Genomic DNA, 21208 nt, shown 5'->3' with positions numbered 1-21208 from the left:
TTCAGTATTATTTACATGATCACACAAAGCTTTAACAGAAAAAGAATACTGGAATGATGGTTGCCAGGGCTGGGGAAAGGGAGAAATGTGGAGTTACTACATAATGAGTATACAGTTTTTGTTCTGTAAGATGAATAAATCCTGGGGAATCTGTTGAATAATTATATGGCTATAATTAATAATACTGAACTGTATACTTAAAAATGTTTGAGATGGGGCAGCCCGGGTGGTTCAGCGGTTTAGTGCTGCCTTCGGCCCAGGGCCTGTTCCTGGAGACCTGGGATGGAGTCCCACATCAGGCTCCCTGCATGGAGCCTGCTTCTCCCTCTGACTGTGTCTCTGCACCACCCCACCCACTCTCTCTGTGTGTGTGTGTGTGTCTCTCATGAATAAACAAATAAAATCTTTTAAAAAAAAGTTTGAGATGTTATGTGGGTTTTTTTTTTACCACAATGTAAAATAAAAAGTCTTTAAAAATAAGTGCTTCCAAATTAAAAATTAAACCAGAATATAAGAGGAGTACCAAAACTGTTAGTATATTAAGAACTGAGTGGGGAGAGTGGGGAGGTATATTTCTACATTATCCTTGGAGTCACACAAGGCATTAAGAAAAGAGGAGACTCCTTTAAGGCCTCAAGAGATCAGACAACCAAATGCACTTTGTGGACCATGTTTGGATCTGGATTCAAATGAGCCAACTGTAAAAAGACATTTTAGCGGCAATCAGGGAAATCTGTTTATGGCCTGGGTAAAACCATTTGAGGTGATTTAAAATTTTCCTTCTAAAGTATATGTATTAATGTTTTAAAAACAGAGAGGAAACAATTGGGGGAAAATATGTTAAGTGAATCACAATCTGGGTAGAATATGGATTTAGCAAAAATGGTGAAGGGAGAAATGACTGAGATTAACAAGAGCCTGAGGAAATAGATGGCCCTGGGGAAAGAAGCAGATTTCACAAGATGGAAGGTAGAATCCAACAAAAGGTCAGGACAACGTTTACCTGGAGGAGAAGTGAGAAAAATTAAGGAGAGTGTAGCAAGTTAGACATGTTCAGAAAAGGATGGGAGCTTGTCAAAAAGGCCCAGGAGCCAACCTGAAAGAGTTCCCAATGGCCAAAGGTGGAAGAATGTGAACAAAATGACAATAGTATTTAATTAGAGTCCATAGAACAAAAGAAATATCCATGAATTCATATTGATAAAAATAAATTACTGAATAAATAAATAGGGAGGGCAACTTTTCCTCACAGGAGAATTCTAAATGTAGAAGGAATGAAAGAAGTAAAAGATTCACTATTACAATACCACAGAGATCTGGCTTTAGGCAAGATCCACTTCCAAGATGCTAAAATTTAGTGGGTAAAAGTTTGAGGAGAAACTGGGTACAGGGCAGCCCAGGTGGCTCAGCAATTTAGTGCCGCTTCAGCCCAGGGTGTGGTCCTGGAGACCCAGGATGGAGTCCCACCCACATCAGGCTCCCTGCATGGAATGGAGCCTGCTTCTCCCTCTGCCTGTGTATCTGCCTCTCTCTCTGTGTCTCTCATGAATACATAAGTAAAATCTTGAAGAAAAAAAAAAAAAAGAAAAAAGAAAAAAAGAAAGAAACTGGGTACAGATGGTCCCTGACTTGTTCAATTTATGAGTTTTCGACTTTGCAATGGTGCAAAAGCAACACACATTCAGTAAAAACTGTACTTCAAATTTTGAAGCTTTATCTTTTCCTCAGTATGCAGTACAATACTCTCTCATGATACCGGGCAGTAGCAGCGAGCCCCAGCTTCCTGTCAGCCTTGCAACCACAGGATAAACAGCTGATATACTTACAACCCTTAAGTACCCATACAATCATTCTGTTTTTCACTTTCAGTACAGTATTCAATAAATTACATGAGAATTTCAACATAATCATAAAACAAGCTTTGTATTAGATAATTTTGCCCATCTGTAGGTGAGTATAAGTGTTCTAAGCACTTTTAAGGTTGAATATGCTAAACTATGATGTTCAGTAGGTTAAGCATATTAAATGCACTTTCAGCTTACACTGAATAAGCTTGCACTTTTCAGCTTATTTTCAATTTATGATACGTTTATCAGGATAAAACTTCATTGTAAGTTGAGGAAGATCTGTACTTGCATAGTCTCAAAGTTCCTCCTGCAAGATATTTATTAATTACAAATAATAACTTTATATTTTTTTTTAATTTTATTTATTTATTTATGATAGTCACAGAGAGAGAGAGAGAGAGGCAGAGACACAGGCAGAGGGAGAAGCAGGCTCCATGCACCGGGAGCCCGACGTGGGATTCGATCCCGGGTCTCCAGGATCGCGCCCTGGGCCAAAGGCAGGCGCCAAACCGCTGCGCCACCCAGGGATCCCCATAATTACAAATAATAACTTTAAAGAACCCAGCAGACAGTACTTTAAATCAAGGTATCAAGACTAACTGACATCACCATCAATAAGATGCATTGACATCCTGTCCCTCTATGGGAATGGTGGCAGGATTAGAAACCAATTTACAGTAGGTTGAAGAGTAGACTGTTATTAGGAAATAGGGCCAGCCAATGTTGGAAATGAAGAGAGGCTGTGAGGCTAACACTCATTTGGCTTCTGAGGTTCTGCTGAGTCATGTTTGTTTTTAATTTCATGACTTTGGGCCACACATAGTAGATCAACCTCAAAAATGGCTGGATGAAAAAAAGCAGGGTAGTGAATAACAACAGCAACAACTCAACCTACCCGGCAAAGAATCAGGTTCTGGGACTTCAGATCTAACTGGTTACCAAGTGTCTTTGTAATTGACCACCAGTCAAGGCAGTGATGGAGAGCTTTTAACAATATAGCAATATGGTATTCAAGAGATTTTTATGCAATTCAGGGCTCATACCTTTAAAGAGTGAAGTGTATTCTGCATAGAATTAGGATTTTAGGTTGGCTGTGCTAATGATGCCACAGCCCAAGAAAGTTCTCAAACAGAATTTTTTTAAAGACAGGAAAGTAAGAAACTCCAATCCCTCAAACAACTACAGGAAACTACAAAAAGACTCTCTTTGATCAGTAACTGTTTTACGATAACAATTACAAGCATTTAGCAAAAATACACTTCTCTGAATTAGTGTCTCAAAAAATCATCCTCTATTCATAAGTCTCAAGATAAGTGGCTATCAATACTTCACCCTAAGAAAGCTTTCTGAACCTCTAATACTGTAGATGTTCTTGCCTGATTTCATGTGAAACAGTGCTGGGCCTACCACAGAGGAAGACAGCTGAAGTCAGTATAGTACTGTACCTTTTCTTCAGAAGGGATGTGGCAGGAATAAAGAAAACCAGGCTTGAACATCAAGATATGAAATAAATATCTCATGAAATCTCAACATAAAACAAAACCTGAGTTCATTTTCCTACTTCATTACTTATAACCTAGGTCAGATCAACTGATAACTTTGGAGTTTCAAGTTTGCTTTACCTGTAAAAATAGAATAAATATGCTCACTAGGTACACTGCAGCGTTCCTTAAAAGATCAAATAAAAAATGTACATGACAATATTTGATAAATTATGAAGTACAATGTAATACATTACCAATTATATCAGCTTTGTGGATGAATCAATATTAGCACACCTTGAAAATCTTTTTAACATGCTCTGTGTTGACACATCCCATGTGGCAAAGACACCATATGTAAACACTTCTAAAAAAACTTGGGAACAGATTGCCTGTTTGTAGTCCAACTGCCAAAGATGTTGAGAATGTTCTCTGATTAGAGGTTTTCAGTAATAATTGCCCCATCAGGTTTCTCTTGAGAATGGAGTTGATAATGCTGAGTGAGGTATGAGGGTCGGCTGAAACATTTCCCACACAGCTGACACTGGTAAGGCCTCTCTTGAGCATGGATGCGATAGTGTTGAATGAGATGTGAACTCCGACTGAAGGCTTTGCCACAGTCACAACACTGACAGGCTTTCTCTCCAACATAGTCATGTTTCCGCTGATAGCGAATTAAATATGTCTTAATGCGGGGCAACCCAGGTGGAAGGGCTTTTGCTGCTTCGTGGGCTTGGAGATGTTGAAAAAGATGCACATCCTGGATAAAGGCTCTGCCACACTGGAAACATTCATAGTAGTCTTCCTGACTATGAATTCTTACATGGCCAGAGGTATTTGTATGCTGAATGAAAGACTTTCCACCTTCATTGCATCCAGAGGACTTCTCATTGGAATGAGTCCTCTGATGTCTGGTGAGGTGTGGCATGAGGTAGAAGGCTTCTCCACATCGTTTACATTCAAAGGGTTTCTTCCCAGTATGGATCTGCTCATGTCTCTCACGAGCTGTTTGGGTAATAAAAGTTCTTTCACAAAATCTACATCTGTTCTCTTGGAGGAAAGGCTCATCATCTGCCAGTTGGGGACTAGGGCAAATTTCAGGAGTAGTACATTCCTGGGGATCCTTTACTGGAGGCCCTTCTGATTGTTTAGTAAGATCTGAGCTTCTCTCAAAATCATCACTGTCGTGGCTTCTTTCTTGAGCGAGGGTCTTGGGCTTACTCATTGTTACAGGACTCAAAAGTTTCTTCTGGTTGTCCTGGTACAAATCTGATGGATCATCAGGAGAATACTCTCCTATGTTGACACTGCAGAAGTTATCTACCTTCAGATCCTCCATTCCTACCCCCAAGGATGACTTTTCCATAGGCAGGCTTTGCTCTGGAGTTAGATCTTTGGTTTCAGGTCTTTTCTCCCAATCTAAAAGAAATGTGAAAGTTCCTTCTATTCTTTCCTGACAGAGACACATCATTATAGCAGAAACAGAAGAAAGAGATCCAAAATAACAGAACAGATCTTATGCAGATTGGGAGAGATCTAAATGTTTTGCTAAAAGTTTGGATTTTCTTTAGAGACTAGAAGTAGTTAAAACTTTGTGTTTTACAAAGGCAACTCTCTGTGTGGGAAAGAAATGGACAAGAGACAAAGATGAACATAATGTCCTGGAAGATACAAAGTATCTGAGCAAAAGATTGTGTGAGCAAAGTACAGATGAAACAGTAGAGCCAGAATACAGCTTAGGAAATCGTCAGGAAAGGGATAACTGGACCCATCACAGCGGATTAGATCTTTTAGGAAGTGGTCTTTGAAGAGAAGACAAACGTGGAAGAGTAAGAGACAGCTGTTCTGCCAGTTCTCCTCATAGAGAATACCTCAAATCTGTACTCTACAATCACAGCACCAGCTTCCATCAGCTTTAGTCTGCAATAGCAGGCTCCCAGCTGGTTTCTCTGCTGGTCTTCCTAAAGCCCACTTTCCATAAACGGCCAGAGACATCTTTCAAAAACAGTGCTGCCCAGTGGAATGTCCTACAATGAGGTCAATAATGTATATTTTTTGTCACCTGATACATAGCCACTAGTGACATGGAGGTAATGAACACTTGAAATGTGGCTGGTATGACTGAATTTAAATTTATGTAATTTTAATTAGTGTAAATTCAACTATGTATGTCTAATGACTACCACATTAGATAGCACAGTTCTAAGGAGTCAGTAATACTACCTCATTCCCTGGCTCAAAACCCTCTAATACTTTTTTCACATCTCACTTGTAATGAAATCCACATTCTTTTTTTTTTTTAAAGATTTTATTTATTTATTCATGAGAGACACACACACACAGAGAGAGAGAGAGAGAGAGAGAGAGGTGCAGAGAGACAGGCAGAGGGAGAAGCAGGTTCCATGCAAGGAGCCTGATGTGGGACTTGATCCTGAGTCTCCAGGATCACACCCCGGGCTGCAGGCGGCGCTAAACCGTTGCACCACCGGGGCTGCCCTGAAATCCACATTCTTTAACATATTCCTATGTGAGCTGGCCTATGTCTATCTCCTTGACGTCATCTCCTATCCCCCTTCACTTGACTCAGGCCATATTGCTTTTCCTCCTTTTTCTGGAACACCCAAGCACATTCCAAACTTGGGGCCTCTGTATTTGCTACTCCCCCTGCCTGCAACACTCTTCCTCAAGATTTCAACATGGTTCCCCCTCCATCTGACTATCCTTTTTTTTTTTTTTTAAAGATTTTATTTATGCATTCATGAGAGACACAGGGCAGGGGGCGGGGGGCAGAGACATAGGCAGAGGGAGAAGCAGCCTCCATGCAGGAAGCCTGATAAAGGATTCGATCCCAGGACTCCAGGATCACACCCTGAGCCAAAGACAGATGCTCAACTGCTCAGCCACCTGCTGAGTCAGGTGTCCCTGACTATCCTGTCTTAAGCAGCCTCCCATTTATCACTGTCTGCTTTATACTCAGACTCTATTATTTGTTTGTGTATCAACTATCACCCCCATTAGAATGCAAGCTCTGTGAAGGAAAGGATTTTGTCTGACTTGTTACTGTATCCACAGAATCTAGGACAGGGCTGGCCCACTACAAAGGCTCAGTAAGTATCTGTGGAATGACTGAATGAGTCAAAGAGTGCATGAACTAGATTAAAGAAGACAGTGAAAACAACAGAGAGGCGAATAGAGGAGTCCCCTTGGTATGTCCTTGAATTTTGTTTGGACATCCACTTCTCTGCCCACACAGGAAAAGGCAGAGAGAGCTGTCCTGATTGGCATTAAACTGGGCACAATTACTGGTTCAGGGATGGGATATGACCCAAATGAACACTGAAAAAATGAGGTGAAGTGTGTCAAGGGCTTCTAGGGAAGAAGTGTCCTCGCTCTTGACAATGCTTCTTGAACACACCTGCTTGTTTGCATACGCTCTCTCCCCACCTCCCCGCCCTTGGACGGGAACAAGAAAGGACACCTAGGATTTGTTGGCAGCGTGAAAAGAAAAAATTAAAGTAGGCCCTGATAACATCTTTGAGCCCCTAAATCCAGCCATCCATGAAGCCTAAATGAGTAGTATCATAAGCGAATACAATCCTCCTATGGCTTATCCCAGTTTGCATGTGGTTTTCCGTTAATAGGACCTGAAAGGCAACAATGATCCTGGCTGATACACATAGTGACCCAATTCAGAGAAGGAAAGGATTTTATAAAGATGGCAAATGGTATCATACTGTAGTCACAGAGTTTGGAGAAGGTAAAGTCTAGAAGGTTCTTGTCCTTGAGCCATAAGGATATTGGTAGGGAACTTCTGGGGGCTGTAGCACAGTGTGGCAGTGAGAGACTGTGTGTGTGTGTGTGTGTGTGTGTGTGTGTGTGTGTGTATTGGCAGATGTAGGGGGATGGAAACCAGATTGTGGGGGTTAAGGACGGAAGAGAAAGGGAGTCTCTGGGTGTCAACAAGTCTCAAGAGCTGGCAAAAGGGAAGCAAGTGGAAAGAAGAGTGGTATCACACCAAGGGTTTTTGTCTTAGTTAAAGAGGAAAGACCTAGGATTTCTAGCTGCAAGGCTAAAGGTCTGAATAAGCACAGGAGTTGAAATACCAGAGGAAAGGGAAATGGGCCTCCCTGGAACTAGGCAGGAGAGTCACTCAGACTGCAGGAAAAGAAGATGAAAATAGTAGTAGGTGCACACTCAGTGGTGAAGCCTTGTGAGCCCCGAGATGAAAGCGTCGATCAGCCCTGTCTCTCCCTTGCCTGAACAGACAATCCCGACTGACTGGGGGTGTCTTCCCATGATTCGTCTCCATGGGCCTCCCCCTCACTACTCACCTTGACATTTGTCTGTATTGATGTCTTCCTCCCTCACATGTGACTCTTCCTCTTCCAGCTGTGAGATAATGTCGGGCTTAGAGAACTGGTACCCTGTTGAAGAAGGAGACTCATAACTTGGGGGTTCTGCCCTGCATCCACAGGAACTCCCAGCCGAGGCTCTAAAGACTCTGAGATAATAAGGAAAATGCAAATTCACACAAAAGAGAAGTGAAGGGGATTTTTGGGTGGCTCAGCGGTTTGGCGCCTCCCTTTGGCCCAGGGCGCCGTCCTGGAGTCCCGGGATTGAGTCCTGTGTTGGGCTCCCGGCGTGGAGCCTGCTTCTGTCTCTGCCTCTCTCTCTGTCATGAATAAATAAATAAAATCTTTAAAAAAGAAAAAGAAAGAAAAGAAAAGAAAAGAAAAGAGAAAAGAAAAGTGAAGCCTGTTTCTAATGCTTTGGGCCCAAATGGAGACATTTTTGATCATCATAAAAGTTCAGGGAGAGGAAGGAAGGCTATGGATATCTGATCTAGTACAGAGGCCGAGGATGTCGTTAAACATCCTGCAATGCCCAGGACATTTCCCCACAGAAGGAATGATCTGCCCAAATGTCAGTTGTGCCAAGGTTGAAAAACTGCTCTGGAGTAAAAAACAGGACAGTGTGCTGGGGTCTCTACTTCAGCACGGGGGATCTGATGTCATAGCTGCTCAAAATGTAAACAACATGTGGTTCTTTTCCTCCTATAATACCTTCATTCTCTTTGTCTGAAAATGCTCCTACTCCCTCTCCCCTAGTTGTTTTCCAAACTTCAGTCATTTGCAGACCACCATGGCAGGTGGTCTGCAAATGTTTGTATGTTTGTATCCCCCAAAATTCACCTATTAAAATCCTAATGCCCACTGTGATGTTATTAAGTCGGCCTCTGAGAGGTGCTTAGGTCATGAGAATGGCCCCCTCATGAATGGGATTAGTGTCCTTATAAAAAAAGAAGGATTCACGGAGAGTCTCTAGCCCTTTCAGCCTAGTGAGGAGACAATAAGAAGCCTGTGACCTAGAAGACAGCCCTCACTTGGCAGTGCTGGCACCCTGATCTTGGACTTCCAGACTCCTGAACTATGAGAAATAAATATGTTGTTTAGAAGCTGCTCACTGTGTGGTATTGTTATAACAGACTGAACAAGCTAAGACACCACCTCATTATTTCCTTATTTATTATATGTCTCACCCTATTAGAATTAGTAATACCCACCAAAACAGGAATCCTCATCCATTGTGTAACCCCAACACCTATACCAAAACCTGGCACACTGACAATTTCATGGACAAACTTATTAATGACCCTCACATTCTGGGGCTATCTATGTGCCACTCATAGTAACATTTGGTATTTGATACTTTTCTTTAGATTATCTCTTTTAACAAAAATACACTTATTTAAATGGCAGCTTTTTATCAACTTTAAAAACAGAAATTGATGCCACTTGCAAAAAAGAAAACAGCTCTGAAGATGATACAGCAATAAATTCAATTGAAATTAATTTTATTGAGTGCTACCTAGTTTTGGTTGCCTATCTACAGCTCAGAGCTTGAGGTCTGCTCTCTCTTTACTAAAACAGAAGGCCAACGAGATATACTACCTAAAGTAAACTTCTGTATAGCCCACTGTACTCATTCCACATCTGGGAAGATAGAATCCTGAGTGACATGTAAGATCTCTATTAACCCCAAAACAACAGTGATACAAGAAGCCAATGCCCCACAAGAAGACAGAAATGCTTCCACATCACTGCATGAGGGCAAAAAAGGTAAAACTGATTTATTCCCTCTATTTAAGTCATAAATGTGGTAACTGAGAGAAGAGTTATATTGGAAAAGGCACTCCCCTTTGTCTTCTTTGTGACCAATAGAAGTACCAGTTCAAATGACACACTCTTTTTAAAAATATTTATTCATTCATTCATTCATTCATTCATTCATTCATTCATCCAGGAGCGGGGAGAGCATGCATGCATGAGCTGGCGGGGCAGAGGGAGAAGGAGAGAAAATCTCATGTGGACTCTGCACTGAGCATAGAGTCTGATGCGGGGCTCAATCCCAGGACCTTGAGACCATGACCTGAGCCAAAACCAAGAGTCAGACCCGTGACCTACTGCACCACTCAGGTGCCCCTCAATTATACACCCTTGTGCCAGGTTTGAGGTAGGGCACTTCTATCTCCCCATACAGGTCTCGGACATCACAAGAACTAGAGCACCAGCTTGCTGCCATTGGAATTGTTTGGTTGCATGTGTCAGGAGATTTCAGGCCCCCCCAAAAAGCCACTGAAATGAGGATCCTGGCACCAGTAACAAAAAATATTTAGCTTGTGGCAAGAGGTAAACAATCTTACCTCTGGATGTGAAGAGAGACTGGCTCTTAAACTTTAAGTCTAGTAGAAGACAGTGGAGGTCCTGAAATTTTAATCAATTCCTTCACCCATTCAAAAAGCATCACTAGGAGTCTTCTACTGTGCCAAGACCTGATGAAGCCCACCCTTGTCTGGCAGTATAGTCAATTTAAGGGAGCATATTCTAGAGCTGAATCACTTAGGGTCAACTCCCAACTTGCCACTTTGTAGCTGGGTGGTTTTAGAACAGTAATTTAACTTTCCCATGACTCTGCTTGTAAAATGGCATTATAATAAAAGTAACAGGAAATATACCTCCCCCTCATAGGACTAGTGCAACAATTTAAAGAATTAGGACATGTACAGTGCTCAGATTGTACATATTAAGTATTCAGTGTTAGCTCTATTATGAGTAACTGAATTTTTAATTATTTTTAAAAGATTTTATTTATTTATTCATGAGAGACACTGAGAGAGGCAGAGACATAGGCAGAGGGAGAAGCAGGCTCCCTGTGGAGAGCCCAATGCAGGACTTGATCCCAGGACCCTAGGATCATGACCTGAGCCAAAGGCAGACACTCAACCACTGAGCCATGTAGGTGCCCCTAAGTAACTGAATTTGATATTAAAATATTGCCTCTGATTTGGGTTGATATTCACTGACATGGTGAACCACTATTACTGACATTTCTGATGTGACAACAGAAGAGTTGAGAACCACTCCATAGTGGGCAGAAACCAAGTTTCATGGAGAAGGCAGCCTTACCTAAGGAGACCAGGTTCCTATAATTCTCTAGCATCACCTCCCGGTAGAGGTTCCTCTGAGCAGCACTAAGGTAGGTTAACTCCTCTGGGCTGAAGTCCACAACCACATCCTTGAAAGTCACCAAATCCTAAAATACCAGAAACACTTCCAAATTATCAAAATCCAGAAATTATCCCAAGGAGGGTGAAGGACCCTAATGAGAGAGAGGACTGAACATAAAGCATTCAAACTGGCAGAAAGCGTCTTATCCAAGTGTTTTAATCCAGAGGGTACAGGGACCTAGTACTGTACCTTTCCTTGTCTTACAGTAAGAAGGGGAATATTTCTGAGAGTTCTGCTGCTAATTACTACACATTTGGATTAGAGGCAAAAGATTCTTTTAAGCCACTTTATAAGGAAATAATGAATGTGCATCATTAAAGCTAAGCAGCCTCAGCCTCAGGAATCAGAGAGAGTTAGATTTAAGTCCTCACTCTGGTTCTTGCAATCTTTGTGAGTGTGGGTTAGTTAAGTCTCAGTGACTCATCTGTAAAACCCAAAGAGCTCATAAAGAAATTTTCCATCTTATTAATAAAGAGATATTCAATCTTATTAATAAACAGAGACATGCAAATCAACATGACAAAGAACGATTTATATTTATTCAACTGACAAAAATTTTAAAAAGTATCAGTAAGTCTGGCAATACCAAATGTTGTCCAGAATGTGGACCTATGGGATCTCTTATTAGATGCTAAGGGAAATGTAAATTGGTAAACCACTGTCAACCCAGAAATTACATTCCTAGGTATATTTTTGCTTGTGTGTACTTGAAGACATTTACATTCTTTTTTTTTTTTTTTAAGCTAGAGAGAAAGAGAGAGAGAGAGAGAGGGAGGGAGGGAGGGAGGGAGAAAGCACATAAGCATATGTGAAGTGGAGGAGGGGAGAGAGAGCGAATCTTAAGCAGGCCACACATCTGCTGTGGAGCCCAATGTGGGGCTTATCTCACAACCCTGAGACCATGACCTGAACCAAAATCAAGAGCCGGACATTTAATCAACTAAGCCACCCAGGTGCCCCTGATGTTTATATTATTAACAATGTTGTTTGTAACATCCAAAACCTGGAAACAATCCAAATGTCCATTTAGAGTAAATATATTACAGTATAGTCACACAAAGGAATAATAGTCCAGAAATGTAAACCAATTAACTATAGTTACAATAATCTTGATAACCTATGGTTGAGTTAATTAATTTTTAGATTTATTTGTTTGAAAGGCAGAGAGAGCACACTCAGTATGCATGCACACGTACCCTGTGTGGGAGGAGCAGAGAGAAACCTAAGGTGACTCCACACTGAGAAAAAAGCCCAACATGAGCCCCATGACCCCCATGACCCCAAAAAGCCCCCCATGACCCCCAGATCATGACCCGAGCTGAAACCAAGAGTTGGACACTCAACCGACTGTGCCACCCAGGTATCCTGAAGGTTGAATTTAAAAAGCAGATACTAGGGACACCCAGGACTCCAAGATGGCGTCGCCCGTACCAGTGAAGGAAAAGAAGCTCATGGAGGTGAAACTAGGAGACCTGCCAGGCTGTATACTGATGCGGGATTTCACCCCTAAGGGCATTGCTGGAGCATTTCAAAGAGGTTACTACTGGTATTACAACATGTATATCAATGTGAATAAAGGGGGCGTTGCTGGGATTTCTATGGTGCTGGCTGCTTATGTGCTTTTCAACTACTGTCGTTCTTACAAGGAGCTCAAACATGAACGGCTACGCAAGTACCACTGAAGAGGGCCCAGTGTGGAAGCACATTTGGCATTCCTGACCATGACTTTTGCCTGGCATCCCTGAATCCTTCCATTGCTTAATTCACAATTAATATCCAATAAAAGTTGACTGGTACTCGAAAAAAAAAATTAAAAAAAAATAATAAATAAAAAGCAGATACTAGAAGACTACATAAGAATTTGATATATATTTTATTAATATACATCTTCTATGTTTTCAGGAAAACATTATGCAGATCAATGAACAACTGATTTAAACTAGAAGTCATACATTGGCTGCCTAGCTCCTACAAAGGGTTTATTTGGCTTTTATTATGGGTTTATTTTATTATTGTATTTAAAATTCGTATTAACTGCCAAGCACAAAAAATTTATAGATTTGATATTATTAACTGGAGTTTTAAAATCAGAAGATCTAGAGTCCTGGACCCACATTCTCACATGGCACCGACCAGCTGAAGCTAAGTCATAGCTTCCCGTTGATGGACACTGTAGGGACACAGGGCTATTCTCAGGAGCAAGTCTTTTACAACAGTGTTTCTCAAACTTTTTTCCTTATCTCCTCCTCAAGAAGTCATTTTAGACAATTTCTTCTAATTGCCAACCTCCATGAGGTTTTTTCTGGTTCTAAAGGAAATGTAGCATATTAATTTCATTATCTCTTAGGTTTCAAAATATGATTTAAGGGGCATCTGGATGGTGCAATCAGTTAAGCATCTGACTCTTGGGTTATGATCTCAGGGTCGTGAGGTCAAGCCCTGTATCAGGCTCTGCACTCAGTGTGGAGTCTGCTCAGGATTCTGTCTCCCTCTCCTCCTCTCCCCCTCTAAAGTAAATAAATAAATCTTTTTAAAAAAATGATTTAACAAGAACGTTAAGGAGAACATTTTTGAAAAAAATAATAAAACCTCATAATAGTATCATGTCCCTATAACAGCTGCCATTTGTTTCACATATAAAAAGGAGGATAACAGTGCAAACCACATAAGGATTGTTTTGCATGAGCCAACACTGGGTGTAAAATGGAATACTAAAACAAAACAAAACAATTTGAGATAGAAAAAAAGGGAAAATGTTAAGTGTGTGGTATGTGGGATGGTCTAAGTCCAAGAGAGAAAAATAAAGCAGGGAAAGGGGATATAAAGAGTCAGAAAAGGATTTTAAATAGGCTAGCCAGGAAAAGGTTAAGTGATATTTATATAAAGACTTAAAGAAAATGAGAATGTGGTTTAATTTGATAGGGAAAGTGAGATCCCCATATTGGAGAACCAAATCAGAAGCTTGACTTACCTGGGATCCCGCAGATACGGGACTGTCAGACATCTCTGTGTCCTCCTTTTGCTGTTCTTTGCTGTTCCTCTCTTCTGCAAGTACAAAGTCCTGAGGAGAGAAACCTGCAAGAGACAAAGGAATGACCATGGAACTGAGTCCCGTCTGGCAGTACCCAGAGACATAGAAAGTGGCTGGCCACCCACACCATCCTTCCTGTCCTGGAAGACAGCAGCCGTCCTGGACTTCCTATAAGAGAAAAGCCATAGACATCTTTTCTCCTCAGTATAGCAAGTTCCAAACAAGAGCTCTGGGCATTCCCCAGCTCGAAACTCCTCAATAGCTCCCCACTGCCTTCCAAATAAAGTGGAAGTTCCTTCTTTATGTCTGCTTGTAATCACCAGGGAACCTCAGTTTCTCAATTGTACAATGGAAATAATAATTCTAAGGGATCTTGTAAGGATTAAACATTACATATAAAAAGCACACAAGCATTTTTAAAAGGGGCCGCTCTTAAAGCTTTTCCTCCATCTTTGTCATTCACTGACCTAGAAGATGGCTACATTCCCTACAGAAACCTGAACCTTGAAGGCCTTCCCCGCCTATAGTCTTCCCAAGTGCACCTTTCATTAATCTGTTGTTTCATTCTCATATCCTACAGAGCTCTCTTTCCTTTCCCCCAAATTCCAGCTCCATCAATAGCCCAGGGCCTTTGGCCAAGTTTTTAACTTCTGGTACAATGTCCCCTATGTCCACCTGAGACAGTAGAACACCAGGATCAGAGTATAGATGCTGGAGCCACCTGCCCAGGTCTGAATCCCGACTCTGACAATTACTAATCATGGGGTCATGGGCAAGTATCTCAACTTCCTTATATGTCTGTGTCCTCATCTATAGAATAAGGGTAACACCTATTTCAAGAGCTATTAAGAAAATTAAATAAATTAGTATTTATAAAATGCCTAGAACAATGAATATATTCAACATGTTCACTATTAGCATCTTTAAAATCCTTTTAAGAAATGCAGGTGCACAGAATTGGATTAATAATAATTCTTAATTCATAATATCCATATTAAATCATGTATGACCCTATTTACTTTAAATTTATTCATTTATATGTTTAAGTATAATTAAGAAATGTGAATTCACTACCCAACCCCCAATCTAGAAAATTCCCAATAATTTACATCCACCCATGTGCTTTTTCCTGTCCACCCCCAGCCTTCTCTCCAGAGGTAACTGTGGTCTCATATTCATATTTTTTGTCCCCTTGCCTGACTCTGTCTATCCCTCTGTCTGTCCATCTCTCTATAAAATACCCCTAAACAATCCTTTGTTTTTAGTTAGTATCACTTTTATTCAAAGGACTATTATTCTTCTATTATTAAAATACCTTTAGCCCAAGCTAATAACTTGAGTTTCCAAGAGGTCAAATTTTGGTAGAGGTTAAATTTCCAGGTCTCATATCTCCCACACTTTATGCCCCTCTTTTTTGGGCTGTGTTGTTTTGTTTCATGTTGACACTAAAGTTTAGGCTGATTAAGAAATAAAACAGGAAGGAGCAAAGCTGGAGAGAAGAGGTACTCTCAGAGAAATAGTAAATATTAAAGGCAAAAGCCAAACCCCAAATTTCTTTCTTCTTATATAAGGCAGATTAGAATGGATTATAAAATTCATTCTTTCAGGGATCCCTGGGTGGCGCAGCGGTTTAGTGCCTGCCTTTGGCCCAGGGTGCGATCCTGGAGACCCGGGATCGAATCCCATGTTGGGCTCCCGGTGCATGGAGCCTGCTTCTCCCTCTGCCTATGTCTCTGCCTCTCTCTCTCTCTCTCTTGCTCTCTCTGTGTGTGACTATCATAAATAAATAAAAATTTTAAAAAAAGGTTAAAAAAATTCATTCTTTTATTTAGTCATTTGACAAATTTTTATTCATCTCCTATTGCATCCAGAGGATGTTCAATTAATGGAAATGCCTAGTTGCTTCCTTTCTCTCTCTCTTACCTTTCTCTCCACATGCTTGTATCAAATTGACCACCAGGGTTCCTGCCTCCATGCTGTTCTGAGGCTGTTTTGACCTCACCCAGGTCTGAAGCTCCTCTGGTAGGGTGTTCAGAAACTGTTCCAACACCAGTTGCTCCATCATCTGCTCCTCGGTGTGGGTCTCTGGCTGCAGCCATTGACGGCAGAGCTCCTGGATTTGGCTCACAGCTTGGTGAGGCCCAGTCACTGAAAGATACTGAAAATGCCTAAACTTCTGATGAGAAACTTTCAGAGACTCTGGATTTCTTAAGGAGATGGCTTCTGGATTCTCTTCTTGAGCACGTAGATGGAAGAGCTGGGGATTCTTCAAGATCTCCAAAACGTCTGTCACGTGCAGCATCTTTACAGATTGGCCCTTCACAGGATAGAGGTACTCTAAAAGGCAGGCTGCTCTAGAACACACTGTTGTGGAAGATGGTGGGTAGAGTTGTAGCATATGAAAAAAAGATATAGAAACCCAGGACCTGTAGAAATTACAGAGAGACTTACATATGGACTACACAGTTAGGACTGAACAATGGGGTGGAGGTGATTTGAAGCAAAAGGAATTACTTAATTTCACACAAATGCCTAAATACACATTCACAGAAATTTGCACATCTCCAGATAAGATGCTATCTCAGTACCATCCCCAGGTCTGGAAAATCCACAGGCACAGGCTTGAAATATTTCAAAAATAGCACTGAAGGGAAAAGAGACTTGAACCCCAAATACAATACACTGAATTAATTTGATGAACCACAGAAGAATTTCACTTTAAAAAAAAATGAGTTAAAATGGTTTTGTATTATACAAAGTTAAGTAAAGAGCCTTATAAAACATGTATCCTACAAAGGACTGGATTCATATGCAAAATATTTAAAGAATTCCTACAAATCAGGAAGAAAGAGTCATATTAACAAGAGAAAAAAGTTAAAAGATCTGATCAGGTATTGCACAAAACATAGCTAAATGGCCGACATGAAATGGGGCTCAACTGCATTACAGAAATAGAAATTAAAACCACCATGAGCTATCACTACACATCCTCCAGAACGTTCTAATTGAAAAGAATAAGACAATAGTGTTTGAGGGGAGAAAGAACCATGGTAGAATAGTACATTCATACAAGGAAGGCTTCTACTAATTTTCTCTTCCAATCTCAATACATAAGATTAGATAGCCATCTTGCAAGCCAATAGGCCAGCTTCATTGGCACGCAACCAGTGTAGTCATACAAGGCCCTATGCTAAGAAAGGCCTCAAGCTTCGTTTAATGTTCTGCCGTTGCTATCTTGAGATTTTTCATATTTTAAACAAGGGGCCTCATATTTCATTTTGCATTAGGTCCCGCAATTATGTAACTAATTCTGCCTAGCAAGAACATTATCATTCCTCAAAATCTGTTACTAGATGAAAAATATCTTTTCACTTTTTAATTTTGCATTTCTTTAAATTAATAATGAAGCTTACCTTTTTATTCAGATTTAATTGGCCCTTTATAAATTACACCTATTCTTTACCTTCTTTCCACTAGGGTGTGTCTGGTGCTGATTGGTAAAGACTATATATAAATGAAGGATATTCCTGGGACACCTGGATGGCCCAGCAGTCAAGTGTCTGCCTTTGGTTCAGGGCATGATCCTGGAGTCCCAGGATCGAGTCCCGCATCAGGCTTCCTGTATGGAACCTGCTTCTCCCTCTGCCTCTATCCATCTCATATCTATGCCTCTCTCTCTATGTCTCTCATGAATAAATTAAAAAAAAATCTTTTTAAAAATGAAATATATTCCTTGTCCTACTTGCTTTAAAAAAATTCTATCTATGCCACATCTTCTCTTTAGTCTTTGTAGAATTTTAACATTTTTAAAAAAATTTATTTATTCATGAGAGACATAGAGAGAGGCAGAGACACAGGCAGAGGGAGAAGCAGGCTCCCTGAAGGGAGCCCGATGTGGGACTCAATCCCAGATTCTGGGATCACGACCTGAACCGAAGGGTGGTGCCCAATCACTGAGCCATGCAGGCGCCCCAAATTTTAACATTTTAAAGTATAATTTATCACTATTTAGAAATAAATAGGCAATTGCATTTCATTATTGCTTTATTTAAACATTTCATTTTAATTCTTTGGCTGGAATCCATTCTGGGATAGGGTGTGAAAAGAGTGTCCTTTTTTTCTAAAATCTTTCCTGCCACTACCAATTACCAAGTTTGCTATCCTCCTTCCTTTTTGGGATGTGTGATGCCCTGCCTGAATTTAAAGTACAGGTCTGCAGTTTCCAGGAAAGGATCCTGAGAAAGCATTACTGGAAATGAGTGTGAGATCACAACAGCTTGTCTCCCTAGACTAGCTAAGTTCATGGGCAATGGGGTGTAGCAATCCTTTCTCCTGTACCAGAAAGGGGAACTATGACCATGAAGGGCCAAGGCCTCCAGTTCACAAGTGCTGAAAGGAAGCCCATGGGCCTCCTCCTCAGAAGGCACCTTCAGCACTCCTTTTTCATACATTCTTAGCTCTGCTTCCCTTAGGTTTCTATATTTTGGAGTTCAGTCTTATCTTATTCTACATCCATATCATCCAAGTCTTAACCACTTACCTCAGTAATTCTCAACATTTTATTTTTCTTCCTAACATTTTTTTACCCAATCTTTATTTTCTTTTTTTTTTATTTTTTATTTATTTATGATAGTCACACACAGAGAGAGAGAAGCAGAGACATAGGCAGAGGGAGAAGCAGGCTCCATGCACCAGGAGCCCGATGTGGGATTCGATCCCGGGTCTCCAGGATCACGCCCCGGGCCAAAGGCAGGCGCTAAACCGCTGCGCCACCCAGGGATCCCCCAATCTTTATTTTCTAACTCTCAGTCCCACTGAAATAATCTGGACAGAAGGCTCTCTAACCAGTCAACCAATTGTTTCACAACTTATTTCAGTACTTTTCAATGCACATTGGTCTATTAAGATTTTCCACTTTTTGACCTCAGTTTTAAGAAATCTTTTTCCAGAAAAATCATCCATTTGCTTGAAACTGAAATATACTAATACATGATTGAACATAGTATTCTTATAATATTAAATCTTAATAAATATGCAACTTTATTAAAGAATGATGTTGCTTTATTCCTAGTTTTTAAATTATTTCTATTGTTTGTTCTTTATTGCCACTTTTCTTTTATCCCAAAGAGATATTTATTCCAGCACTAGCTGCCAATTCCAATGCTACTATTTTTGTTTTCTCATATATTTATTATTATTTTTTATTCCTAGTTTTTTTTTTTTTTAGTTTTATCAATTATTTTTTGTTTATTTCTCTGTTTGGCGGACTTTGGGAACCTCCTGAAACAAATGTATATTTTCATTCTTCTTGACTATTGAAAACTGTTAATTTGGGTCCTGTGTTAAAATTTACAGGATGTCATCCCTCTTATTTTCACTATTTCTGTAATAAGTCATAATTGCACTCCTGGGAAACATGGAGGAAGTCATGTGAAAAAGTAGTAATGGGGCACCTGGGTGGCTCAATCAGTTAGGCATCTGACTCTTGCATTTCAGCTCAGGTCATCTCACTGACAGAGTTCAGGATGGAGCTCTGCACTTAGCTGAGAGTCAGCGTCCTCCTTCCCCCTCTGCCCCTCCCCCAAAATAAAGAAATAAACCTTTTTTTAAAAAAAGTAGTAACAAAAGTAGCTAACACATTAAATACTTAAAACAAACAAAAAGGGCACCTAAAAAAAAAAAAAAAAGCCCGTATTTAACATGTTAAATACTTTATAAAAAAAAAGTGTCCCTTGATTTCAGAGTGGAGAAGAGCTTTCAGAGAAGGGAATGGAGCCAAGCCATCCTGGATGAGCAGAGGTTATGGTGGAAGGAGGAAGCAGGGACGGGAAGGAACAAATGGAAGAGAGGTTCCAAGGCTAGAGAATAGCAGAGCAAGGCAAGGCAGAGAGCAGGGGCAGAGCTGAGGACTGGGGCAAGGAAGGGAGGAAGAGCAGATGGGAGAGGCCAAGCTGGGAAAGGAGGGGCGTATCCAGGGCAGACGGGAGAGACTGACAGAAGAGGGAACTGAGGTGGAGGGGAGCAGGGAGAGAGAGGCAGGAGCAGCACAGCGGGGCAGGACAGAAGTGGAACCCAGGAGCCTCCATAGGGAGAAAAAAGTGGGAACGGGGGTCCTGGAGCGGGGCCTGGGGTGGACCCCTAGAGAGGGTAGGGGTGTGGCCTAAGTTCAAGGTGGAGCCTGGAGTCCAGGGGGACGGGGCCTGAGGTGTCAGTCTTGGGGTCTGTGTGGGAACCGGGTCTGGGGCAGATGCCTGGAATGGGTAGGGGCGTGGCTTGAGCTCGAAGCAGGGCCTGGGGTGTCAGAGGCTCTGGGGTTCCGGGATGGGGCCTGGTGTGGGGGCGTGGCGGCCCCAGCCGACAGCCGGTGTTCCCACAGGCCCAGAGAAGGCGTTGGCCCGGGCCTGCGAGGACTGCCCACGGAGGCTGGGGAACTGAGGCGCACCAAGGCGCGGTGAGGCGCCCCCATGCCGGCGCTCCTCAGCACCACCCCCCCACCCTGGTCTTCGCAGCCTCCTTGTCCAAGCCCTTTCCCCATAAGGGTCACTACTGCCGCTGTCTCCTCACGCGGAGGAGCACCCCGGCCCTCTCCCTGCACTGTCTCCAAGTCGGCCCAACATGCCTTGGCCCCTCAGGGAGGCTCCACCGCCGGCCAGAGGCTCGCGCCTTCAGGAGTGCCGGCCCCTAGCCCTCAGGTCTCCTCCCACCACGTTCCATCCCGGGCTGCCCGCGCGCGGCTCACACGCTCGCCCGGACGCCCCCACGCGCCAGCTCACCTCGCCCGCCCGGCGCCTCGCCACACTGAAAGGCTCACGCTCGGACTTCGCGCCCAAGCCCCGGCGCATGCGCACTGCCATGTCTGCGCGTGCGCTCTGCAGGGCTTCTAGAGCCCGCGTGTGGCAGTCCGGAGTGCTCCCTGCCGGCTCCACTGGGGGTGCTCGAGGGCAGGTCGGCGGGAGGGTGGAGAAGGGGGGTGAGGGATGGGCGCCAGGTGGCCTACCTCCTCAAAATGCTTTCATTCAGGTGAATAGGTAATATATGGTTTATATGGGTTTTTAAAAAGATTTTTTCATGAGAGAGAGGCAGACATAGGCAGAGGGAGAAGCAGTTTCCCTGCAGGGAGCCCAATGTGGAACTCGATACCAGGACCCCGGGATCACCACCTGAGCAAAAGGCAGACGCTCAACCACTGAGCCACCCAGGTGCCCCTGGTTTATATGTTTTTAAGTAAATCAACAGTATGCAGTGAAAAGTCTTACTCCCACGGTGTGTGCAGCATCCACT

General features: G+C 42.1%; 1 protein-coding gene and 1 pseudogene across 1 annotated transcript; one reads left to right on the top strand and one right to left on the bottom strand.

Moving 5' to 3' along the window:
- Positions 1–1601: 1601 nt before the first annotated feature.
- Positions 1602–20764, bottom strand: ZIM2 (zinc finger imprinted 2). The gene is made up of 6 exons (XM_072842976.1): positions 20701–20764; positions 15851–16353; positions 13868–13971; positions 10795–10921; positions 7660–7752; positions 1602–4747 (listed from the first exon to the last, which is right to left on the bottom strand). The coding sequence occupies exons 2-6, from the start codon at positions 16323–16325 to the stop codon at positions 3765–3767; spliced, it is 1782 nt and encodes a 593-aa protein (XP_072699077.1). The 5' UTR covers positions 16326–16353; positions 20701–20764; the 3' UTR covers positions 1602–3764.
- On the top strand, positions 12298–12730 carry LOC140642635 (ATP synthase subunit f, mitochondrial pseudogene; annotated as a pseudogene).
- Positions 20765–21208: the final 444 nt, after the last annotated feature.

Source organism: Canis lupus, chromosome 1, assembly GCF_048164855.1.
Source record: "Canis lupus baileyi chromosome 1, mCanLup2.hap1, whole genome shotgun sequence".
Classification (NCBI taxonomy): domain Eukaryota; kingdom Metazoa; phylum Chordata; class Mammalia; order Carnivora; family Canidae; genus Canis; species Canis lupus.
Note: the sequence above shows the minus strand (reverse complement) of the source record. Positions and strands in the feature narration are given on the sequence as shown.

Bases quoted from the DNA above. Each gene is read 5' to 3' on its own strand.
- ZIM2 (XM_072842976.1), bottom strand. From the start codon at position 16,325: ATGCTACAACTCTACCCACCATCTTCCACAACAGTGTGTTCTAGAGCA. The intron at 10,922-13,867 runs GTAAGTCAAGCT...CTGGTATTTTAG, and splicing joins CCGTATCTGCGGGATCCCAG to GATTTGGTGACTTTCAAGGA. The intron at 7,753-10,794 runs GTAAGGCTGCCT...CTTCTTCAACAG, and splicing joins TAGGAACCTGGTCTCCTTAG to GGTACCAGTTCTCTAAGCCC.